This window comes from Felis catus, chromosome C1, assembly GCF_018350175.1.
Source record: "Felis catus isolate Fca126 chromosome C1, F.catus_Fca126_mat1.0, whole genome shotgun sequence".
In the NCBI taxonomy this organism is placed as follows: Eukaryota; Metazoa; Chordata; class Mammalia; order Carnivora; family Felidae; genus Felis; species Felis catus.
In genome coordinates, this window is record NC_058375.1 from 163,326,908 (window position 1) to 163,350,371 (window position 23,464).

Here is a 23,464-nt window from a genome sequence, read left to right on the forward strand (position 1 = left end):
GGCTTGAACTCACAAACTGCGAGATCATGACCTGAGCCAAAGTCGGACGCTTAACTGACTGAGGCACCCAGGCGCCCCTAAAAACATTTTTAATAGCAACAGTCAACAGTTAGTATTCTCTGCACTGATTTCTACTGGTCTCTCTCCAAAATAACAGTATCAACAAAATATGTTTTAAGAAATTTAAAATCTATTTGAAAATTTAAATTTAAGTGCACTAAAGCTAAATTTCAAATTTGGAATAGTATCAATACTTATGACAAAAAATAACTTGTACTACATTACCACCACCAAATTGGTACTTCTAAAATCAATTTTTATATGAATTTTCAATTTCCTAGGAAATACTAGTCATAAAAAATTCTGGGAAGTGTAGTTTTTATAGCTTTCTTGAATTTATAGAAAAATGAATATCAAATATATCTCCAAAATATATGTCAAATCAGTCTATTTCTCTATATTTCCACTATTAGCATGTAGACAAAGACACCATTATCTCTCACCTAACAGCTGTCAGTCTACTCCCCGTTTGCACTCTTAGCTCAGTAATGGCTTTTCATCACTCTGTGAATAAAGCCCAAATACCTGATCACAGTCGACAGAGTCCTATAGAGTAGGACTCTTTTTTTCTACTTGACAGCATCTCTTACCCTTATTTATCCTTGTTGGTCACTACACGCTCCAGCCACAATAGTCGTCTTTCTGTTTTTAAACACACTCAAACCCTTTCCCTCCTTAGGACCTTTATATTTGCTGTTCCTTCAGTTTAAAAACTCTTCCTCCAGGGTCTGCTCCCACATTTTCACGTTTTAATTAAAATGTCACCTTATCAGAGAGGCACAACCTGTCTAAATAGCACCAACCCCGGTAATTCCTATCTTTACCCTGGCTCAGCATCAGATATCAGGCAAATTAAGATCATAATGAGATACAACTACATCCTCACCAGAGTGACTAAAATTAAAAGACTATCCAAAACCATCTTCAAAAGGAGAAAGAACTAAATTGGTGAACTTCCCTTTCCTGACTGGAAGCATTATTATAAAGCTAGAGTAATTAAGATATTGTGGTACTAGCATAAAAGTTGACAAACTGATGAAAGGAACAGAGTAGACTGCTCAGAAACAGACCTACAGTTACACAGTGATTTGATTTTCAACAAAGGAGTTGAAGCAAATTAATAGAGAAAGAAAAATCTTTTCAACAAATGATGCTGAAAAATCACATGGAAAAAAGTGAGCTTGAATTCCTACCTCACGCCAGTATATACATATACAAAAACGAGTTCAAGATGAAACAGAGACCTGAATGAAAAAACAAGCTTTCAGAAAAATAAAGAATACCTTTGTGACCTAAAGGTAGGCAAAGATTTCTTAGACAAGATTTCTTAGAAAGCAACAACCATAGAAGAGAAAAAGTTAACACATTAGACTTCACTAAAATTAGAAAGACTTGTTCAAAAGCTTTTATCAGGAAAATTAAGATGCCAACCAGACTTAGTAGAGAAACTATTTGACAATGGACTGGTATCCAGGATGGCAACCGTCCAACAAGCACACGAATAAGGGCTCATCTTTTCATCAAAGAAATGCAAATTAAAACTACAGGATATACAATAAAAATGGCTAAAATGAGAAGACCAACACAACACCAAATGTTGGCAAAGATATGGCACAACCAGACCTCTTATACACTCTTGGTAAGAATGTAAAGTGGTGCATCCATTTTTGGAAGACAGTTTGGCAATTTCTTAAAAAAGTAAATACATATCTATCATATGGTCCCACCACTACATTCCTATGCATTTACCCAAGAGAAAAGAAAGCATTCATCCATACAAAAGACTTGTACACAAATATTTACACCAGTTTTATTTGTAATAACTGAAAACTGGAAATAAGCCAAATGTCCACATTTAATAATGAAATATTACTCATCAACGAAAAAGAATTTATTGATTACATAACATGGGAAATCACAAATTAATTATGCGGAACAAAAGATGCCAGATAAAAGTACAGACTGTATGACTCTATATAAAATTCTAGAAAATGCAAACTATAGGGATATAAGGCAGAATAGTGGTTTACAATGGTAGGAGGGATAACAAATGGAGGGATCACAAATGGGCATGAAGAAACTTTGGGTGTGATGAGTATGTTCACTATCTTAATTATGGTGATGGTCTTATGAGCATATACATGTTAAAACATGAAATTGTACATTATAAGTATGTGCAGTTTATTGTATGTCAAATTATGCAATTTAAAATGTCAACTAAAGAAAACAAATAACAACCAATGAAACACAAATGCTTATTTATGATCTACAGTTTGTATCGTTAAGTACTCTGTAATTTGACTACACATTAAATTTATCCTTTTACTGGTGTCTATAAAGTTAGAATTATCATAATAGCAATAGATTAATAATGTAATAGCCTGTTAAAAACACTGAAATATTATTTTTTGAAACAATGCTGATTTTTCTGAAAATACTTTCACACATGCTCTGTAGTGAAAATGTTAGACTTAAGTACATTAAGAACATTAATGCATTAGTGATATTGTCAGAGGTAAGTATTAATTTTATGAGTTCAGCAAGTAAAATAATTTTCAAGCAAGATAATGTATATTTCATTTCCAATTAAGCAAATTACAATGATTTTTTAACCAATAATGGTCAAATGAAAATACTTTTAAGCCCTGGATTTCATCTAGGTATCCACCTTTCCATTACAGGAATTTTAACTTTTTTTCCCCATATTAGATTGTGTATTTCAAAATTCAAATATTCTATTCAGAAAAATGAAGAATCTCTTCTCAAAAATTTCCTAGGTTATTTTTATTCGAACTCCAAAATTTTACAAAAAATTGCAGAAGAATCCTTTTCATGACAACAAAAACTATCATCAGTGTTTTAATAAATGTGACTATACAAAATGATTTAAAGTAATTTATATATTACCTGGCCACATCCAGGGGCAGTGCATAGAAAGGGTTTGTCATCACTCATATTCCACAGGTCCTTGTATTGCCTATAGTAAAACATTAAGAGATGACTTAACATTTTACAGTACAGATTTTTAAAGAATAATTTAAAATGTAGTATTATATGATTTTCACTAAGCTTATAACCTTTTCTACTTCAATGTGAACTAAACATTTTTACTGATATTTTAGCCCTATTTCCCTTTCATCTTCAATTTTTCTTTTTAAAGTTTCTTTATTTTTGAGAGACAGAAAGAGCAGCAAGGGAGCTGCAGAGGAGAGAGGGAATCCCAAGTAGTCTCTGCTGTCATCATGACATGAGCCAAAATCAAGGGTCGGGGACACTTAACCGACTGAGCCACCCAGGTGCCCCCCCTTCCATTTTCTTATAATGAGTAGACAAATACATGCAGCATGCAGATTTTACACTACAAAAGGAAAAGGTCAGGAACCTGGGTCTGTCAGGCTAAATTTTTCCTGTTCAACAGTTTAAGTGAAGAATGAATGAAACAATTCGAAAATCATCACTTTAATCCCCAATGAAATAATGGATCTAGACCAGGTCACCAATGTCTGATGAAACCATTAGCAAAAAAGGTGATGGGAAACAGGTCAACCTTAACATCACTAAGAATGGGACAATCAGACATTATGCACAAGAAAGTAGTCCAGGGAGGCAGGGTGTGTGTGTGTTGGTGGTGGGGGGGTGGGGGGTGGAACGGGGTGTCAAACCTGAATCTAACTGAGCATCTCTAGATCCAGCCACAGGAAATATAGGAGGTAGAAAAACCTGTGAAAACAATCTGGAAGCAGTCAGCCAAATTCTATAGGACAAAGCCCTAGTCACTTCAACAAATAAATATCATGGAGTACACAAGAAGAGAGGAGGTAGACAGGAACTGTTATAAATTAAAGGAGATTTAATAAATCTCCTAAATACTAACTACATGTAAATCCTCTTTCGGATCCTGATTTGAACAAAATAACTAAAAAATTTTTTTGAGTCAAGATTATTTTCCTATTTTTGATTTAGACTTAAAGTTCCCAATCACTCCTATCAGCTTGTAGGTTTTCATTGTTTTGGCTTTCTTTCTAAAAATTACATATAACTGGGGCACCTGCGTGGCTCAGTCGGTTAAGCGTCCGACTTCGGCTCAGGTCATGATCTCACGGCTCGTGAGTTCGAGCCCGGTGTCGGGCTCTGTGCTGACAGCTCAGAGCCCGGAGCCTGCTTCGGATTCTGTGTCTCCCTCTCTCTCTGCCCTCCCCCACTCATGCTCTGTCTCCTTCTGTCTCAAAAAAAAATAAACATTAAAAATATTTTTTAAAAATTACATATAACGGTATTTGACTCAGCTAAAAATTCAGTAACATTGTTCTTTTTTCAACATTAGCTTGTTAAGCCTTCAGAGTAATGTTTCCCAAAGCATATTCAACAGGGATGACAGCAGCTACTATAGAAACAAGGTATGTAATCAAACAAATTTGGGAAATGCTGGAGGACTTTTTTTTTTTTTTTAGGACTTTTTTTCTTTAGGACTTTTAAAGCCTTTAATATGTTCAAGTGAAATGACTAAAGGAGCACCTAGAATATGGCATTTTTGCAACATTCATTTGCTATTTGAAATCCTTTTTTATGTAACATCTCATGGAACTAGTATTATCTGACACTGTAGAAATCAAACCCTAAAATATGTTTATGTTTGTCAGTTATATGTATTTTAATGCTCCATTTGATACTTTAAAAACACAACAGGAGTATCAGCTAAACGAATATACCAGATAAGGGTTTTCTTTTAATAGAAAAAATATTGAAATATTTATCTAGAAATAACTATGAAAATTTTTATAACCTAAAATATGAAAATGGCTAAAAACCCCAAATACTGCATACATACCTGGCAGAATTCACATGTAACTTGAATTTCATAAGTTGAACAACTTATCACGTCCTCTTTTTCATGGCAAGGATACTGAAAAACAAAATAGTTTTCACGCTGTTAAAAATAGTTTTGAAACATTTGAATAATATTGAAATATTGAAATATTTGAATAATTATTACTTTGTAATACTGTCACCCCCAAAGCCTGTCACTATTAAGAATCTTTATAATAGGTAAGAGTAGTGCTCCTACAATATGAATACCCATATAATTGCCTCAAACATAGGATCTATATATCCAACTCCACCACAGAGGATAAAAGGAGAAAAAACATTTAATTCAGCTCTTAGGGCTATAGTTGAAAGGAAGCTATTAAAAGAGTAAAAATTCTGGTTTTGGGAGTCTGATGAGAAAGAAGAGATCTAGCATGTCAGAATATCTATTTGGAAAGTTTTTAACTTCTTAAAATATAGTCAGAGGTGATCAAGTTCTCAGCCTAATTCACCAAAATCTATTTGTCCCATAATATCGTTGATCTATATAAGCATCTCTCTGTTTCACAACTTTATAACTTATTTATTTGATATTAGTTTGAGAACAAGTACAACAGGTTGGAACTATCCAGGTCAGTGGCCCATTTTCTTTTATTAAAAAAAAATTGTTTTTAACATTTATTTATTTTTGAGAGAACAGAAACAGAATGTGAGCGGGGGAGGGGCAGAGAGAGAGGGAGACACAGAATGCGAAGCAGGCTCCATGCTCTGAGCTGTCAGCACAGAGCCCGATGTGGGGCTCAAACTCACAAACTGTGAGATCATGACCTGGGCCGAAGTTGGATACTCAACCAAGGGAGCCACCTAGGCGCCCTGAGTGGCCCATTTTAAAAACTCTGCTAGGGGAGCCTGGCTGGCTCAGTCAGAAGAGCATGCGACTTTTGATTTGGGGTTGTGAGTTTGAGTCCCACGTTCGGTGTGGAGATTACTTAAAAACAAATAAAGAGGGGCGCCTGGGTGGCTCAGCTGGTTAAGCACCTGACTTCAGCTCAGGTCATTATCTCATGGTTCATGAATCTGAACCCCGAGTTGGGCTCTATGCAGACAGGTCAGAGCCTGGAGCCTGCTTTGGATTTTGTGTCTCCCTCTCTCTCTCTGCCCTCCCCAGCTCACTGTCTCTCTCTCTCAAAAATAAATAAACATAAAAAACAAAACAAAACAAAACTTAAAACAAAACAAAAACCCAAACTCTGCTAATACTTCATCTTAGAATTACTAAAACCCCATCCAGTGGTGAACAAAGTATATGCTTTTTTTCAAGTTTACTTTGAGACAGAGCGCGCATGTGTGTGCGCGCACGCTTGAGTGGGAGAGGGGCAGAAAGACAGAGACAGAGACAGAGAGAGAGGGAGGAAGGGAGGGAGGGAATCTCAAGCAGGCTCTGCACTGTCTGCACAGAGCCTGATGCAGGGCTCGATCTCACGAACCACAAGATCATGACCTGAGATCAAGAGTAGGAAGCTTAACAGACTGAGCCATCCAGGCACCCCCCAAAGTGACTATATACTTATCCAAATAAGCCAGTGATGCACAAAGAAAAATTTTTTTTCTAATTTTGCTTATAAATGTGGTAGCAAGAATGTCTTGCTCAGAAAAACTGGATAATTCCTGTGGGGAAATGTTCTGAGTCTTGGGGTCAAGGGTGATCTGGTATAGGAGGGTAGGAACACAGTTTTTTTCCCTGGTTTCCAGGCAAAACTTGTATCTGGTAGGGTTCTATTCCTCTATTCACATCCAACTCTACAATGCTGTCTGTGAGAAGAGGGAAAAGAACACCAGAATAATCTAAAGGAAATCTGTAAAAGTTCTGCTTCTCTTACTACCAGTAGAATGTGACCTTAATGAGGGCAAGGAACTTATCTTTGGCTTAACTACCTAAAACAGTGCCTATCTCACAATAGCATTTAGTCATTAAATATTAAGGAATGAATAGTCATATGATGTGAACAAGTAAGTTTTGTCTACCTTAACAAACTCTTCTAAAACTAGTAAGAAAATGCAGTTATATTGCCATGAAAAATCAAAGCAATATTTAAATTCAGTTAAGTTCAAGAAACATTTAAACACCAAATACATGCCAAGACACAAAGATGAAAAAAGTCTCTGTGCTTGAGAAACTTTCAGTCTAGCAGAAGAAAGAGGAATACAGAAATATAATCTCAATACCTTTGATAAGAACTAGAGTTAAAATACTATGACAATATACAGGGAGTGCAGGGACAAACCTGACAGTTCTAGAAAGGCTTTCTGAGACAATTAGCCTGTGGTACCCTTCTCTCTCATCTCTTCCACTCCTGCACCATTACAACTGCCCCCTTCCTCTACAAAAGAAGTTCCTTACCTACAACACAGCCTACTTCCTAGCCAAACGATAAAAATTCCCATTCCTTATTACTATTTTCTAAAACCTTGCTGAGGTAGCTGTAAATACAACAGATGAAGCACCTTGAAACATAAATGATGATATTTGCTCTGGGAGGTTTAAAAACTCTCTCTTCCTTAAACTGAATCTCAAGCCTCTAAATCTAGCCTTATCTCCCTTTTACAGCAAGGTTGGAAATACGTTCATAGGGAAAGGAGGCTTTGTTCACTATAAATTGTTGGGACTTCAATGACTACAGATAGAGAATTGTTAATATACCACACAGCTCTCTGGCAAACATCCAAAACTACACTGGTAAGAGAATTACTGTCACGAAGAAGACACAAGAGGATTGTAAGCAAAATTTAAAAGAAGTTCTTTGGTTTCTCTAATTTCACTCTTAACTCTTATTCTAACAGTCCTTTATCTTCCTTGCCCTCAAGATCCCATACCATTGGAGTTTCCTCTTTTCTTCTTTCAATCAACAAATACTTGAGCATCCACTTCCGGCTTGGCACTCTGCTAGATGCTAGGGATGTAGTGGGGAACTAAGATAGGTACCTGCCCTCAAGAAGCTTCCAGGATAGTGAGGAAGTTTACATCAGCTAATCTAGCATGCAACTCAGACTTCTTTCCAAGTTTCTAAGTCAATTCCACATGTAAACATGTATGTGTGCCCTAAAATATATTTCTCTATTTCTTTGCTATAAGGCATTTTATTTTAGAACCCCCAACCTTTTTTTTTCATGTTTATTTGAGAGAGAGAGAGAGAGAGAGAGAGAGAGAGAGAGAGAGAGAGAGAGACACACGCACGCATGCACGCACGCATGAGTGGGGGAGGGGCAGACAGTGGTGCTGTCAGCACAGAGACTGACACAGGGCTTGATCTTATGAGTGGTGAGATCATGACCTGTGCCAAAATGAAGAGTCAGACGCATACCAACTGAGCCACCAGGTGCTCATAGAACCTCAACCTTCAACCTATACTTCGAATGTTGGTATACTTTGAATTTTGTTTGTTACAACAGAGCCAGAGCAATTTCCAGTATTGGATATCCTACATAAATTAGCAGCATTACAAAATTCTGAAAAACCTTTAAAGCAAAAGTCTGGGGTTCAGAAGAAGGCCATTGTTATTTCCTGATAATATGAACTAAATTACCCCTACTAAACTAAGATATAGTAAGGAGCTTTAAATTTGCTCCCATAAAAATACAGAAGAGCAAAAAGAAAAAAATAAAGTCACCCAAAAGACCATGATTTAGGGACAACTACTATTCAACATTCCAGAGTACATATTCCACAGTCTTATCAATGTATGGAGATATGTAGCTTGACAAACTGTACACTGTTATAACTTTCTTTAAATTGCAATCATCTAAATTCCGCTACATCATTAAATAGTAAGATCATTAAGTATTATATATAATTTTTAATTGTTATCTAGTATTCCATCATATGGTTGGGATATATTCATAATTAATTTTCTATTAGTGGATTTTTTTATCATCAACAAATATCTTTGGCAGCAAATCTTCGTGGAGTATCTGTAATAATTTCCACGGGAACAATGTCTAAAACTGAAATTAAATTACTATGTCAAAGAGCCCAGCACCTCTTCTACCATGTCTTCCTGGGCCAGTGGGAATACCCTGAAGCGGCCTACTGGAACAGCTCAGGCTGGAGGCTGGAACTCCCGCAGTACCACATGCAGAATACCTGCAGGGATGTCCTGCTGGTAGGTAAGTGTTCCAGCTGGAAGCAACCCCTTCCAGGAGCCCAGATCCTGTGCTTTATTCTAAAAGCTGTGGGGAAAAAAGTTCGCTGAGGAATGCATTTAAGCACAAAGTGATGAAATGACTGCTTCTAAGTCTCAAGAAAACACTTTTCTCCAGCCAAATGGCTTTTAGATATTTCAGACCTTTCCTGTGGTCTGGTCCTATAACCAATATTCTACAGAAATTGATGAGTTTCTACTCAGGTAAGGAAACTGGGTGAAGGCCATTATTAAACAATAATGGCCTGATTCTTTTGGTAAAGTGTTTTTTATGTTTAAGACAAAAAAAAATGTTACCACCAAATATACCTCTTTCCTAAGTGAATTACTAGTGTTGCTACACCTGGAATATTATGTTTGTTTTATTTACTGAATGTCTCTTTACGTTTTGGGAAGGAAAACATTTTTGTTTGTTAAAAAACTGGGGGCACCTGGGTGGCTTAGTCGGTTAAGCGTCCAACTCTGGGTTATCGGTGCAAGTCTTTATCTCACAGTTCATGGGATCAAGCCCAGCGTCAGGCTCTGTGCTGACACTGTGGAACCTGCTTGGGATTGTCTCTCCCTCTCTCTCTCTCTGCTCTTCCCCTATTCTCTCTCTCTCTCAAAATAAATACACTTTTAAAAAATTGAATATTTGTAATTTGTTGTTCCTGAGATGTTTTATACCATAACAAAACTTGTTCTTTTCTCATGAATTTACAGTTTCTAAATGAAGACAAGCAAGTATAAAACTGGGGAAGAATAGACTTTATTAATCAAATGATGTCTTGATTTTTCTAAATGAGAAGATTGTTTTATTTGTAACACTAAACATGGGAGCAGTTTCTTAGAAAACTTGTTTGGAAAGATTCATAGTGTATTATGTATCAGATTACCCTATCCCATGTATGAAGATCTGATCTTTGTCTTAAGTTCCTCTACTTTATAGTTATACTTTAAAAAATTAATATACTACATTCTTTCATGTCTTTAAAAAATGTTTAAATGTGAGGGGTGCCTGGGTGGCTCAGTCAGTTGGGCATCCAACTTCGGCTCAGGTCATAATCTCACCGTCCATGGGTTCGAGCCCCACATCGGGCTCCGTGCTGACAGCTCAGAGCCTGGAGCCTGCTTCGGATTCTGTTGTCTCCCTCTCTCTCTGTCTCTCTCAAAAATAAATAAACATTAAAAAAAAATTTTTTTAATGTTTAAATGTGATCTTAGAATACTGCAAATGATTTAAAAAAATAATGTGAGGGGCGCGTGGGTGGGTGGCGCAGTCGGTTAAGCGTCCGACTTCAGCCAGGTCAGGATCTCGCAGTCTGGGAGTTCAAGCCCCGCATCAGGCTCTGGGCTGATGGCTCGGAGCCTGGAGCCTGTTTCCGATTCTGTGTCTCCCTCTCTCTCTGCCCCTCCCCCATTCATGCTCTGTCTCTCTCTGTCCCAAAAATAAATAAACGTTGAAAAAAAAATTTTTTTTTAAATAAAAAAATAAAAAAATAATGTGAAAATACACCCTAAATGAATTCTTAATGTCACAAGCGTTTAATGATGTGCTTTTGATTTAATTTGGGACACTTTTAAAAGGATACTTTGTGTTTGTAATCATCTTTGATGAGTTTGGAGATAAACTTTCTGCTTAATTAAAAAACAATAAAAACAAACAAAGAAACAATTAAAAATTACTGTATCAAAGTGAAAGCATATTTTTAAGACTTGATTTACACTGTTAACTGCCCTCCAATATAGAGTACTGATTTCTCCTTTACCAGTAGTGTACAGAAAGACCTCATTTCTTCACACCCATACCAATAGTGAATATTACTTTTTAACATTTTTGTCAGATTACTGGAACAAAACCCTAATTTTAAAGTTGCATATTTTGACACACTTAGGTTATAATTTTTCATATATATAATTATTATTTGTAGTTCTGTGAAATGTTTACATTGCCCATTCTTAAAAAAATAAAATCTTAGTCCAAAATTCTCTCTTGACTATAGATCATAGGCTTTCTTATCACACAGATTTCTGATCATGTACCTTATTGTATTCCTGATCTAGTCCTGACTACCTAACCTACAAATGAGGTCCCAAAGGGTGAAATGACTTACTGCTAGGTAAAAAATGGGACAAAAACATTTTTAATGCTAGACTGTACCTGCCAGCTGGTATGCCTTGCTATACTATGTTTATCAACTGTTACGCCTTGCTATCCTATGCCTACCAACAATCTAGAAATTTTTGTAAACCATCTTTTAAACATAGTATAGAAAGACTCTTCTAGGACTTCCAGAATTATTCAACAGATCTATTATCAAATAAAATCACACATAATATGAGATGCCAATAAGAAAATAGTAAAGAACACTTCCAGGAACAATGAATAGAAGAAAATGGGAGAAATTAACTACCAAACATTTCTTATAACTTAAAATTAATATGGGGTGCCTGGGTGGCTCAGTCGGTTAAGCGTCCAACTTCGGCTCAGGTCATGATCTCAGTTTGTGGGTTCAAGCCCCACATTGGGCTCTGTGCTGACAGCTCAGAGCCTGGAGCCTGCTTCAGATTCTGTGTCTCCCTCTCTCTCTGCCCCCCACCCCCACACTCTTTCTCTCAAAAATAAATAAAACATTAAAATTAATATAAAAGCCAAGCCTCCAGAAAAAACATATATTTGGTGTCTTCATGAGAGGCAGCTTAGATAGGCTATTGGGAACAGACCAGCGCAGAGTGTCACGGCGTGGGCAGAGTGAGAAAGTTGTCCATGGCAATGGAAGGTGGCTGGAGGGAAGTCTGAGGAGGCAACCACATGAGGTAAGGAACAGAGATGGTATGAGTCTAGCACAGGATACCAGGGCCCAAGCTGGAGAACATCTAGATGATGATGAGAAGTGGGTGTGGTGGCAACAGGTGATTCATTATGTACAAATACAAGGAATGACAGAATAAGATATATCAAGGATGTGGGTGAAGGGAAATTTACACTACAGGTGAAGGTAATTATAATACAGAATGAATCCTGGCAATTAGATGAAATTTAGAGATATTGGTGTGAACTCTTGACTTTCAAAAGAGATATAAAGGTACAGAAATATAGACGATAAATATGTGTGTGTACATATCTGCATACATGTTCATGTATTTCCCTAGCTGTGTCTAGTGAGGGGGGCCTGAGAACACAGATACCCCCAAAGCAATACAGCTACTAGGCACCCAGATCTTGATGTCTAAACACCATTCTCTACCAAAAGGAACCTGAGCTCTTTCAAGAATTGTCTGATTCCAGGGCTAGGGCAGGGCAAGTACAGGATGGCCCTTGAATCTTGTGCAAGAAAATTAAGAAGGACTTACTTATGAATTTGCCAGAAAGTGGCCAGATCTGAAACAATTTGAGAATCAAAATCAAAGATGATAGTAATGGATCATACTGTGAATAAAACAGGATCCCATTAATCCATACTGATACAAAAGAATAAACTCAGCATTTGATAAGACAGGATATTTATATCCTCTCAAAGTATTTCCTGATAAAATGTATCTTAATTATAAAAACCTGGCAAATATTACCTTACTCAAATGATCCAAGTTAAAATTAGAAATAAGAAAAATCGACATGCAATAAGGACATAGCGTCATTTCCACGACAGTAAAACAAAGATACACACACCTGTATCTAATCTACACAATATCAGATACCTGTCTCTAATATTACACAACCCCAAATTGAGGTAAACTCTTCAAAATAACTGGACTTTAATCATCTAGTCACTAGTGCCCAAGTCACAAACTCAAGGAAAGACTTAGGAACTATTTCAGATTAAAAAAGACCAATGAGACATAACAACTGCAATGTGAATTCTAGACAAATCTTTTGGATTAGAACTGGCAGAACTTTTTTTTTTTTTTTTTAAGAGAGAGAGAGAAAGCACAAATGGGGTAGAGGGGCAGGGGTTGGGGAGGGGAGGGAGAGACAGAGAGAAAGACAGAGAAAGAGAGAGAGAGAGAGAGAGAGAGAGAGAGAGAGAGACAGAGAGAGAGAGAGAGAGAGACAGAGAGAGAGAGACAGAGAGAGAGAATCCCAAGCAGGCTCCATGCTCAGTATGGAGCCTGACGTGGGGCTTGATCATGACCTGAGCCCAAATCAAGAGTCGGATGCTAAGCCGATTGAGCCACCCAGGCACCCCACAACTGGTAAAACTTAAAATGTGATATGCAGATGAGATGTAGCAATATTTCAATGCTAAATTCTTGGTTTTCAGGGCTGTATTGTGGTTTTGTAGAAGAATGTATTATTGTAGAAAATAAAGTATTTGGGGTAATGGGACATAAGGCTGGCAACTTACTCTTAAATGGTTCTATACTAAAAAATTAAAAAAAAGAAAAACTTATAGAAGGTATTTATAATGATATGCACTATAATAATTCACTATATATCCATTATATAATTAGTATCACATGGTGTTTAGGAGTAGTTATGAGAAAAATACTACAAAACATGGATTCTCTAACAATTCTCTACTCATTTCTGGTTTATAACTTTCATGTTATAGAGATCAAAGAATAGAAAAATCACATCTGTATTGCAACGTTAAGAGCAAAGAGAATCCTACTATGATAAAAATATTACCCTGTACCTGAATATTCAAAGAATGATATTAGACAATTATTTGTCTTATTAGTTCCTTTTTTTAAATATGAAATGAGTTAAGCAAGGTAAGATGATCCTATAGACTATAATACCACTACTCCCATGCTATATAGAACTCTATCATTCAAATGATTCAGCTGATAAAAACTACATGCTTTTCTTAAATCTCTACCAAAAACAAATTAAGAAAGAAACCAATTTACTTCACAGAAAATAGCGTGGGTAAATGAAGCTTTAAAAATGGGACAGGGGGTGCCTGGTTAGCTTGATGGATAGAGCATGCGACTCTTGAGTTTGAGCCCCATGTTGGGGTAGCGATTACTTAAAAATAAAATCTTAAAAAAAAATGGGAGGGAGCAAGTCAATTTCTGGTGACTAACTTCAAAAATCTCTAGATTCCTTTTTTTTTTTTTTTTAAATGTTTATTCATTTCTGAGACACAGAGAGACAGAGCATGAGTGGGGGAGGGGCAGAAGAGAGGGAGACACAGAATCGGAAGCAGGCTCCAGGCTCAGAACTGTCAGCACAGAGCCTGATGCGGGGCTCAAACTCACAACCCTAAGATCAAGTGTCCATACTCTCCTGAATGAGCTGGCCAGGCACCCCCAAAATCTCTATGTTCTAAAATGTGAATTTTAGGGGCTCCTGGGTGGCTCAGTCGGTTGGGTGTTCGACTTCAACTCAAGTCATGATCTCGTGGTTTATGGGTTCGAACCCTGCGGCAGGCTCTGTGCTGACAATTCTGAGCCTGGAGCCTGCTTCGGATTCTGTGTCTCCCTCTCTCTTTGCCCCTCCCTGCTTGTAACTCTCTCTCTCTCAAAAATAAATGAACATTAAAAAAAATAGTTAAAACAAAATAAAATAAAATGTTAATTTTACTGACCCTCTTAGCTACAGAACTGTAAATGTTGTAATTTCTTACCTTCAAAGCATGTACTCAAGTTTCAAAGCAGATTTCTAAAATACGGATAATACTAAATGTTACATACAACGTACAGCATTCCCAAGCATTTCTATTTTTTTTTTTCAACGTTTATTTATTTTTGGGACAGAGAGAGACAGAGCATGAACGGGGGAGGGGCAGAGAGAGAGGGAGACACAGAATCGGAAGCAGGCTCCAGGCTCTGAGCCATCAGCCCAGAGCATGACGCGGGGCTCGAACTCACGGACCGCGAGATCGTGACCTGGCTGAAGTCGGACGCTTAACCGACTGCGCCACCCAGGCGCCCCCCCAAGCATTTCTAATACAACAAATTTATTTTGTAAAATGTATTTGGAAAACATTTGACTGCCTATTTTGTATCTTATACCATATTGAGAATAAGAGATACGGTCTTTGCCCTCAAAATCAGATTAGTAAGGGTAAACAAGTATAATTCAGTGATATAAGTATAATATATAATATTTACATTATACAATTCAGCAACATAATAATAAAGACATACACAGGAACTATGGGAACATAGGGGCTTAAGGAGTATACTGGAGCTGGCCACCTCTCCTCAGCACCCATACTGCCCTCTTAGAGAGTCTAATTACCAGTAAAGGGCAATCCTATAATATCCATGACCTTGACATACTTGCCTCAGGTGTATCAGGGGACACCTAACCAAGTTAAGCCAATCAGATTACCTCTTCAGGAAATTTGTAAAAAGAAAAAAAATCAGGCAAACACAAGTGAGCACCAGAGATTCTAAATCATACTCAGGACTGGTGGACATTTATAGTCATGTTCATACTGATAAGAAATTAATGGGGGTGCCCGGGTGGCTCAGTTGGTTAAGCACTGACTTTGGCTAAGGTCATGATCTCATGGTTCGGGAGTTCGAGCCACGCATCCAACCCTCTGCTGTCAGCACAGAGCCCACTTCAGATCCTCTATCCCTCCTCTCTGCCCCTCCCCTGCTTGAGCACACATGTGCATCCTCTCTCTAAAATAAACATTAAAAAAAAAAAAATTAATGAAAGCCAGAACCAAGAGTAGGCACAGAAAAATAGAGATGAGAAAGCATGCAGCCAAGAAGAAGGAAAGCAGTTTCTGTGATGCCTGACTATGTTTTCTGTGGCTGAATTATGCAGGTCTTCTGTATTCTGAGCGTGAGCTCTTTTTTCTTTTTGAACCCTGAATTTATCCGATTAAGTTTCTATCCCCTAACCAAGACAAGTACCTAGCCAAATGTGGAGAGAGGGGCTGAGAAGACTACTACTGAAGGAAGAAATGACTGTGTGTAGTCTCAAAGGAAGAGGCATCAGCTAGTCAGGGATGATGTTTTCAGCAGAGAAGACAGCATGTAGAATCACAATAAAGCAGAGTACACTGAGGGAATGCTGGACCCCTGAAATGTGGGATATGAGGTTGAAGGGAAGAGAGAGAAGGCCAGAAAGTGAAGCAAATCTTGAAGGGGCTTTATTATCCTGGTTAGGAGTTTGGATCTCACCCTCACCACCCCCATCCCACTGCCACTCTGAGGTTATAAATATAGGCCTGTGCTGAAATGTTGAACCAAGCAAGTTTTTCATATTTTCAAATGGTTGGGGGTAGGGCTGGGAGGAGAATAAGCAACAGAGACCACATGTGGCCCCTAGAAAGTCTAAAATATTTACTATCTAGCCCTTTAAAGAGTAAGTCTGCTTAATCCCACTGTAAAAAATGGGAAGATTTTAAGATGATGAACTAGATAATCAAAGGGGAATTCTTCCAAGATCACTAATAGAAATGTGAAGGATGGATTAGAGAGGGCAAAACTATGCATAAGAAAGCCAGTACAAACTACTGCTAAATTCAGAAAAGAGAACGACGATTTGCACATCAGCAGTACCAGTCAAAATGAGAGCAAAGGACCAGTTATGAAAAAAACGTTCAGGATAAGGCTTCAAATCCATAACATTGTCTCCACACCTTTGCATGGACTGACCCCTGCCTCCTCCTACCCCAGTCTATGCTACCCCTTCATCTCCTTGGCTCCAGTGTTAGGTCGGCTTTTAATCAGCTCCATGTGGAGCCTAGAATGCTCTCATTTCCTACTCACCCATCTCTTTCTTAGTAAACACTGCTCACCTCCATCCACTAACCCCTTATACTCTGAAATTCAGATCACTCATTGACTTCATCCTTCAGTTAATAAATATTTATTGAGTACATGTAAGAGGGGAGGAATTGTGTTAGACTCCAGGATACAATGATACACAGTCCCTGCCCTCGTGGAATTTATGCTTTATGTAAAATACTTCTAACCAAATCAGGGTTTGAACATTTAAGTTCATCAAGTAGCTCAGAATTTATTTAACATATATTTCAGTGTGCAAGAAAAAGTTTGCCATCTTTTTCTCCTTAAAAAATTTCCTGTTTAGGGGAACCTGGGTGGCTCAGTCGGTTAAGCGTCCGACTTCAGCTCAGGTCATGATCTCATGGTTTGTGAGTTCGAGCCCCACATCAGGCTCTGTGCTGGCAGCTCAGAGCCTAGAGCCTGGAGCCTGCTTCGGATTCTGTGTCTCCCTCTCTCTCTGCCCCTCCACGCTCGCACTCTTAACCAAGTTAAGCCAATCAGATTACCTCTTCAGGAAATTTGTAAAAAGAAAAAAAATCTCAAAAATAAATAAACATTAAAAATTAAAAAAAAAATTCCTGCTTAAAACTTTTTACTTTTTCAGGGGCACCTGGGTGTTTCAGTCAGTTAAGCGTCTGACTCTTCATTTTGGCTCAGGTCATGATCTCACAATTTGCAGGTTTGAGCCCGTGGACATACCAGGGTCCACACTGACAGTGCAGAGCCTGCTTGGCATTCTCTCTCTCTCTCTCTCTCTCTCTCTCTCTCTCCACCCGCCCCCCCCCCGCCCTTCCCACATGCCTTCTCTCTCAAAGTAAGTAAATATATTTAAAAAAAGTTTTACTTTTTCAAACATAATATTTATATATATGTGTGTATGTATATATATTCAGGTACATACACACACATATATATAAATATTTTCCAAATCTCATCAAAATTAGAGTAACTGTATTTTACACATGGTTTCACTTTTAGTCTGAACCTTCAGATTAAGGTACAACAGCATAGGCCAATCTGCTTGTATATCTTGATGTATCTGACAAAGTCTACCACTAGACCATTATGTTTTAAAAGATCACATTTATTACATCAATATTTCCCTTCCATTTTTAAAAGCTATATTCCCAAACTATAAATGTCTTACAGCCAGAAACCACTGTATTTTGTATCTTTAACATCACCACACTGGGGCTGATACATAGAAGATGTTCAAAAAAGATATATTTGAAGAACTATACAATTTCCTATTAATGTTTCTGTTCAGTACGAATAATCACTGAACTAAACTTAGTTGATTTAATTCAATCCAAAAGCAAGTAAGTTTTGACATTTTAGTTAGCTTGTATTTAGTTAGCCTTAAAATGGGTAATACTTTTTGTCCAAAAAAATTTTGCAGTATAGAAAATACTTCGGGGAGCCTGGCTGGCTCATTTGGTAGAGCAGGTGACTCCTGATCTTGGGATCAGGAATTCCCAAGTCCCATGAGGGGCTTAGAATTTACTTAAAAAAAAGAAAATACCTCAAGGATTAACTATTGTTACTATCACTTATAAAATCTTCGGAGAATTAGGACTTTCATATGGGGGCCCTTTACTATAGAGGATTCCCTAGTCAGGTAAGTTTAGGAGGCTCTGAGTTAAAATTTAAAAATTTAATGTAACTCTTCAGTGTGCTTTATATGCAGTAATGCACTGTAGCTCCAAAAGGACATTTCCAACTTTGCTGAACCTCCAATTTATGTATGTATGTATTTATTTACTAAACACTATCAATAATATGATAGGACACTAGCATCCTGAGGATACTATCTAGAAGTATCTGTTGAAGTCAGTAATACTTGAGAGATAATCGCAAAATAAAGAACCACTTTTGCATAAAAGCTTAAAGTCTCTTACCTTTCTAGCTGGTGGGCCATGAGCTTTATTTGCTCTGCTGCCAGGAATCCTTCAGCTCTAATTAAGTAAGCAGTACTTCTCAAGTTTCCATCTATGTATCCCTAGGGCAAAGGAGAGGCAGAAAAGAGTGAACCCCTTACTCTGTGATACCTAAGGAAACAGACGCATGCAGTTAAACTCCGATACAAAAAATGTTAAGTATTTACTTTATATTTTAAAATGTATGTAAAGTTGGCCTTCTGTTCCATTTTTTTCTGATATAAAAATTAAGGTTCCCTTCAAAAGTTTCAGTGCTCCAGGAAGGTATTTATCCTATGGTCTCCTGTAACTCCCAGCAAAATGCCACCTATCCAGAGGTATAACAGTTTCAAGGATGGAAGTACAGCAACGGAGTCTTGGTGAAAGGGGAACAATGAAGCTTTTTACCACAACAGAAGGGAGAGGTAGTTATAGACGATAGGTGAAATGGCAGTGCTGAATCTGCTGAATCTTAAGAGTGGAGACGAAAAGTTTCTCCTGTGTCAGTGCTGCAACATAACATCAATGGGACCCAGTTCATATGCTTTTCATTTGGTAACAGCTTGATTTTTTTTATACCTGTATCAGTTGGATTAGGTTCAGCTATGAGTGACAGAAAACTCAAAATTAGCAATGGCTTAAATGATTCAGAAGTTTTTTTCTCTCACACAAAAGCACAAGCAGTCTGGAACCATGATCATTAGGAACCCAGGCTCCTTCTATTTTGTTGTTTTGCCATCCTCAACACGTGGTGTCCACTTCATGGTTTAAAATAACTGCTTAAGGTCTAACCATAACATCTGCTGATCAGATAGCAGGAAGGAGAATGAGATGAGCAACAGCCTCCCTTAAGGAAACTTTCCAACAACTCACAGGAAACTTCTATTTACATTCCATATGCCAGAACTTAAGTCACACGGTTATACCTGAGAAACACATTCTTTATTTTGCCATATGCTCAGTTAAAAACTGGAGCATCTATAATAAAGAAAAAGAAGGAAATGAATATTGGTCAACATTTAGGCGTCACGCTCTCATTCTAAAACATAAGATGGTTGAATACCTTGTAGAGATGCCTTAGTAGTCCACTGAAGGGAGCTTTCGAAAGCAGAAAGTCCTGCCAGTGGACAAGGAGCAAGACCAGTGTTCGTGAGAACGTCTCTAAATACGCAAGGCCAATCTGTAGGTGACAAACAAGAGAAAAATCTGAATAACAGAAAAACAATGTAAGAGCAAAGAAACAACCTAAACAGTTGTGGTTTGGGAGGATAAACTCACATAAGCAGTCCACAAAACTCAGAAATGGTAACACAGGGCCATTATGTAAGTAATGGAGTGCTCAAGCTGAGTCCGGCCGCGTAAGATCCTGGCATTAGGAAAAGGCAGTATATCCTTGAAACAAAATGTTAAAAGGGAAAGCAGACTTCCCTCTACCATTATTTGAGAACCAAGCTCTCATTATTAGGCTGTGTATGAACTTGGGAGATGTCCCTATTGCACAGAGTGATGATAAGAAGGGTTGCACTTTACCACGAGTGAGGTTGGCTGAAACAGTCTTCATGTTCAAAACTTTGAAATGAGAATATCAGAAACCAGAAAGACTCTCATTTCAAAGCTGGCAACAAAATTCTGTTTTAGACAGAATGTCCCTTAAAGGTGAAGGGACCTGAACAGGCTATTTAGCTATACAAATGTAAAATAGGGACCATAAATGGAGCAGCAATTCAAAGGACAAATGGCTTTGTGTAAAGGTTCACATTTTCTAGGTAGAGAGAAATTTCTGCAAATTGTTTCTTTCAGGGAAATGTTTATTTTTAAAAGCAGGGCCTCAGATTTTCCCATGGAGTGTTTGTATTCTTATTTTAGCAGTTGCTCACAAAAGACCAGGAACTAACACCCTAGAAAACAGCAAGATGGACTTCTGGTCTTCAAGTAAAAGGCAACAAGATTAAGCTAACAAGCTGTACCTGGCTTATACAGCTTATGATTTATGCAAGCAATGTTAAGATTACCATCCAGACTTTGGGAGACATTAAACATAATGTTTGGGGGGGCTTTTTTGGTAGCCTGAAACACAAAGATGCCATCCAGACTTCAGAAGACATTGAACATAATGTCTGGGGGGCTTTTTTGGTAGCCTGAAACACATAGATGCCATCCAAACTTCAGAAGACATTGAACATAATGTCTGGGGGGCTTTTTTGGTAGCCTGAAACACATAGATGTAAGGAACCTCTCTTTTACTACTGCTCCCCATCCTAGCTACCATATATATATTTCTTATACAGGCATACCTTGTTTTATTGAGTTTCACTTTATTGTGCTTTGCGGATGTTTTTTTACAAATTCAAAGTCTGTGGCAGCCTTCACTACATTGAACAATTCTATTGGTGCCATTTTTCCAACAGTATTTGCTCACTTCATGTTTCTGTGTCACATTTTGGTCATTCTTGCAGTATTTCAAGCTTCTTCATTCTTATTATATCTGTTTTGGGGAGTTGTGATCAGCGATCTTTGATGTTACTATTGCGATTGTTTTAGGGAGCCATGGACTGCACCCATATAAGACAGCAAACTTCATTGATAAATGTTGTGTGTGTTCTAATTGTTCCACCTACCAGCCCCTCCCCCATCTCTCTCCCTCTCCTTAGGCCTCCCTGTTCCCTGAAACACAATATTGAAATCAGGCCAATTACTAACCCTACAATGGCCTCTAAGTATTCAAGGGAAAGGACGAGGGGCACATCTCTCACACTGAACCAAAAGCTAGACACGATTAAGCTTGGTGACGAAGGCATGTTGAAAGCCAAGACAGGCCAAAAGCAAAGGCCTCTGGCACCAGGCAGATAACCAAGCTGTGAATACAAAGGTAAACTTGACGGAAATCAAAAGCGCTATTCTAGTGAACATACAAATGGTAAGTAAAACAGCTTTACAACTGATATGGAGAAAGTTTTAGTGGTCTGAATAGAAGATCAAACCAGCCACAACACTCCCATAAACTAAAACTTAGTCCAGAGAGAGGTGCCAAAACTGCAGAAGAAAAACTGGAAGCTAGCAGAGTTGGTTCATGAAGTTTAAGGGAAGAAGCTACCTTTATAACATAATAGTACAAGGTGAAGGGGAGCCTAGCTAGCTCAGTTGGTAGAACATACAACTCTTGATCTTGGGGTTGTGAGTTTGAGCCCCACACTGGGCACAGAGATTACTTAAAAATAATAATAAAAATTTAAAGTGCAAGGTGAGGCAGCAAGCACTAATATAGGAACTGCAGGGGCACCTGGGTGGTTCAGTCGGTTAAGCCTCCGACTTTGGCTCAGGTCATGATCTGACTGCTCGTGAGTTCGAGCCCTGCATCGGGCTCTGTGCTGACAGCCCAGAGCCTGGAGCCTGTTTCAGATTCTGTGTCTCCCTCTCTATGACCCTCCCCTGCTCATGTTCTCTCTCTCTCTGTCTCTCAAATATAAAATAAAACATTAAAAAAAAATTAAATTAATATAGGAAATGCAGCAAGTTATCCAGAAGACCCAGCTAAGATCATTAATGAAGGTGGCTACACTAAATAACAGATTTTCAATGTAGATTAAATAGCCTTAGATTGGAAGAAGATGCCACCTTGGACTTTTACAGCTAGAGAGGCATTCATACCTGATTTCAAGCTTCAAAGAACAAGATGACTCTCTTGTTAGGGGCTAACACAGCTGGTGACTTCAAGTTGAAGCCAATGCTCATTGATCATTCAAAAAGATCTTAGGGCCCTTAAGACTTATGCTAAATCTACTCTGCCTTTGCTCTACAAATGGAACAACTAAGTCTGGGTGACAGCAAATCTGTTTACAACATGCTTTAACTGAATATTTTAAGCCCACAGTTGAGACCTGCTACTCAGAAATAAAGATTCCTTTCAAAATCTTAGTGCTCACTGAAATGCACCTGACACCCAAAAGCTCTCATGGAGACGTGATTAATGTTTTCATGCCTGCTAATAAACACATGTATTCTGCAGCCCATGGCCCAAGGAGTAATTCTGACTTTCAAATCTCATTATTTAAGAAATACCTTCTGTAAACCTGCAGCTGCTATAAATAGTGATTCCTCTGATGGATCTGGGCAAAGTAAACTGAAAACCTTCTAGTTGAGATTCACCATTCTAGATGCCATTAAAAGAATTTGAGATTCATGGGAAGAGGTCAAAATTCCAATATTAACAGGAGTTTGGAAGAAGTTTATTCAAATATTCATGGATGAGTTTGAGGGGTTCAAGACTTCAGTGGAGAAAGTAACTACAGATGTGGTAGAAAGAGCAAGGGAACTAGAAGTGGGGCTGGAAGATGGGACTGAATTGCTGCAATCTCATGATAAAACCTGAACAAATGAGGTGTTTCTTATGCATGAACAAAGAAAATGGTTTCTTGTGATGGAATCTACTCCTGGTAAAGATGCTATGAAGATTTTGAAATGGCAGCAAGGAATTCAGAATATTGAATTTCTTAATTGATGAAGCAGTGGTATGGCTTGAGAGGACTGACTCCAATTTTAAAAGTTCTACTGTGGGTACATTTCATTGTCTTATTTAAAGAAATTGTCAGAGCCACCCCACCTTCAGCAACCACCACTCTGGCCAGTGAACAGCCATCATGGACAAAATCCTTTATCAGCAAAAAGATTATAACTTGCTGAAAGCTCAGATGATGGTTAGCATTATTTTTTTAGCGACAGTCTTTTCATTTTTTGAGAAAAATAACGTGCATACGCAAACGAGCAGGGAAGCGGCAGAGAGAAAGTGAGAATTTTTTAATGTTTTAT

The 23,464-nt window shown here is 37.9% G+C and overlaps 1 protein-coding gene across 10 annotated transcripts in view; it reads right to left on the reverse strand.

The window, feature by feature from the left end:
* The window catches only part of ATF2 (activating transcription factor 2), an 81,476-nt gene that overhangs the window by 46,974 nt on the left and 11,038 nt on the right, over positions 1-23,464 (reverse strand). For 4 of the 10 annotated variants that reach the window (XM_045033972.1, XM_023259476.2, XM_045033974.1 and 1 more), the window contains exons 2-5: positions 19,722-19,838; positions 18,641-18,741; positions 4,889-4,963; positions 2,968-3,037 (exon numbers count right to left, since the gene is read on the reverse strand). In XM_045033972.1, the coding sequence (XP_044889907.1) occupies positions 2,968-2,992 (25 nt within the window). In that variant the 5' untranslated portion in view covers positions 2,993-3,037; positions 4,889-4,963; positions 18,641-18,741; positions 19,722-19,838. Of the gene's footprint in view, positions 1-2,967; positions 3,038-4,888; positions 4,964-14,617; positions 14,653-18,640; positions 18,742-18,846; positions 19,560-19,721; positions 19,839-23,464 lie in introns of those variants that run through there. The other 6 variants (XM_045033973.1, XM_045033968.1, XM_045033970.1 and 3 more) reach the window with 5 other exon arrangements.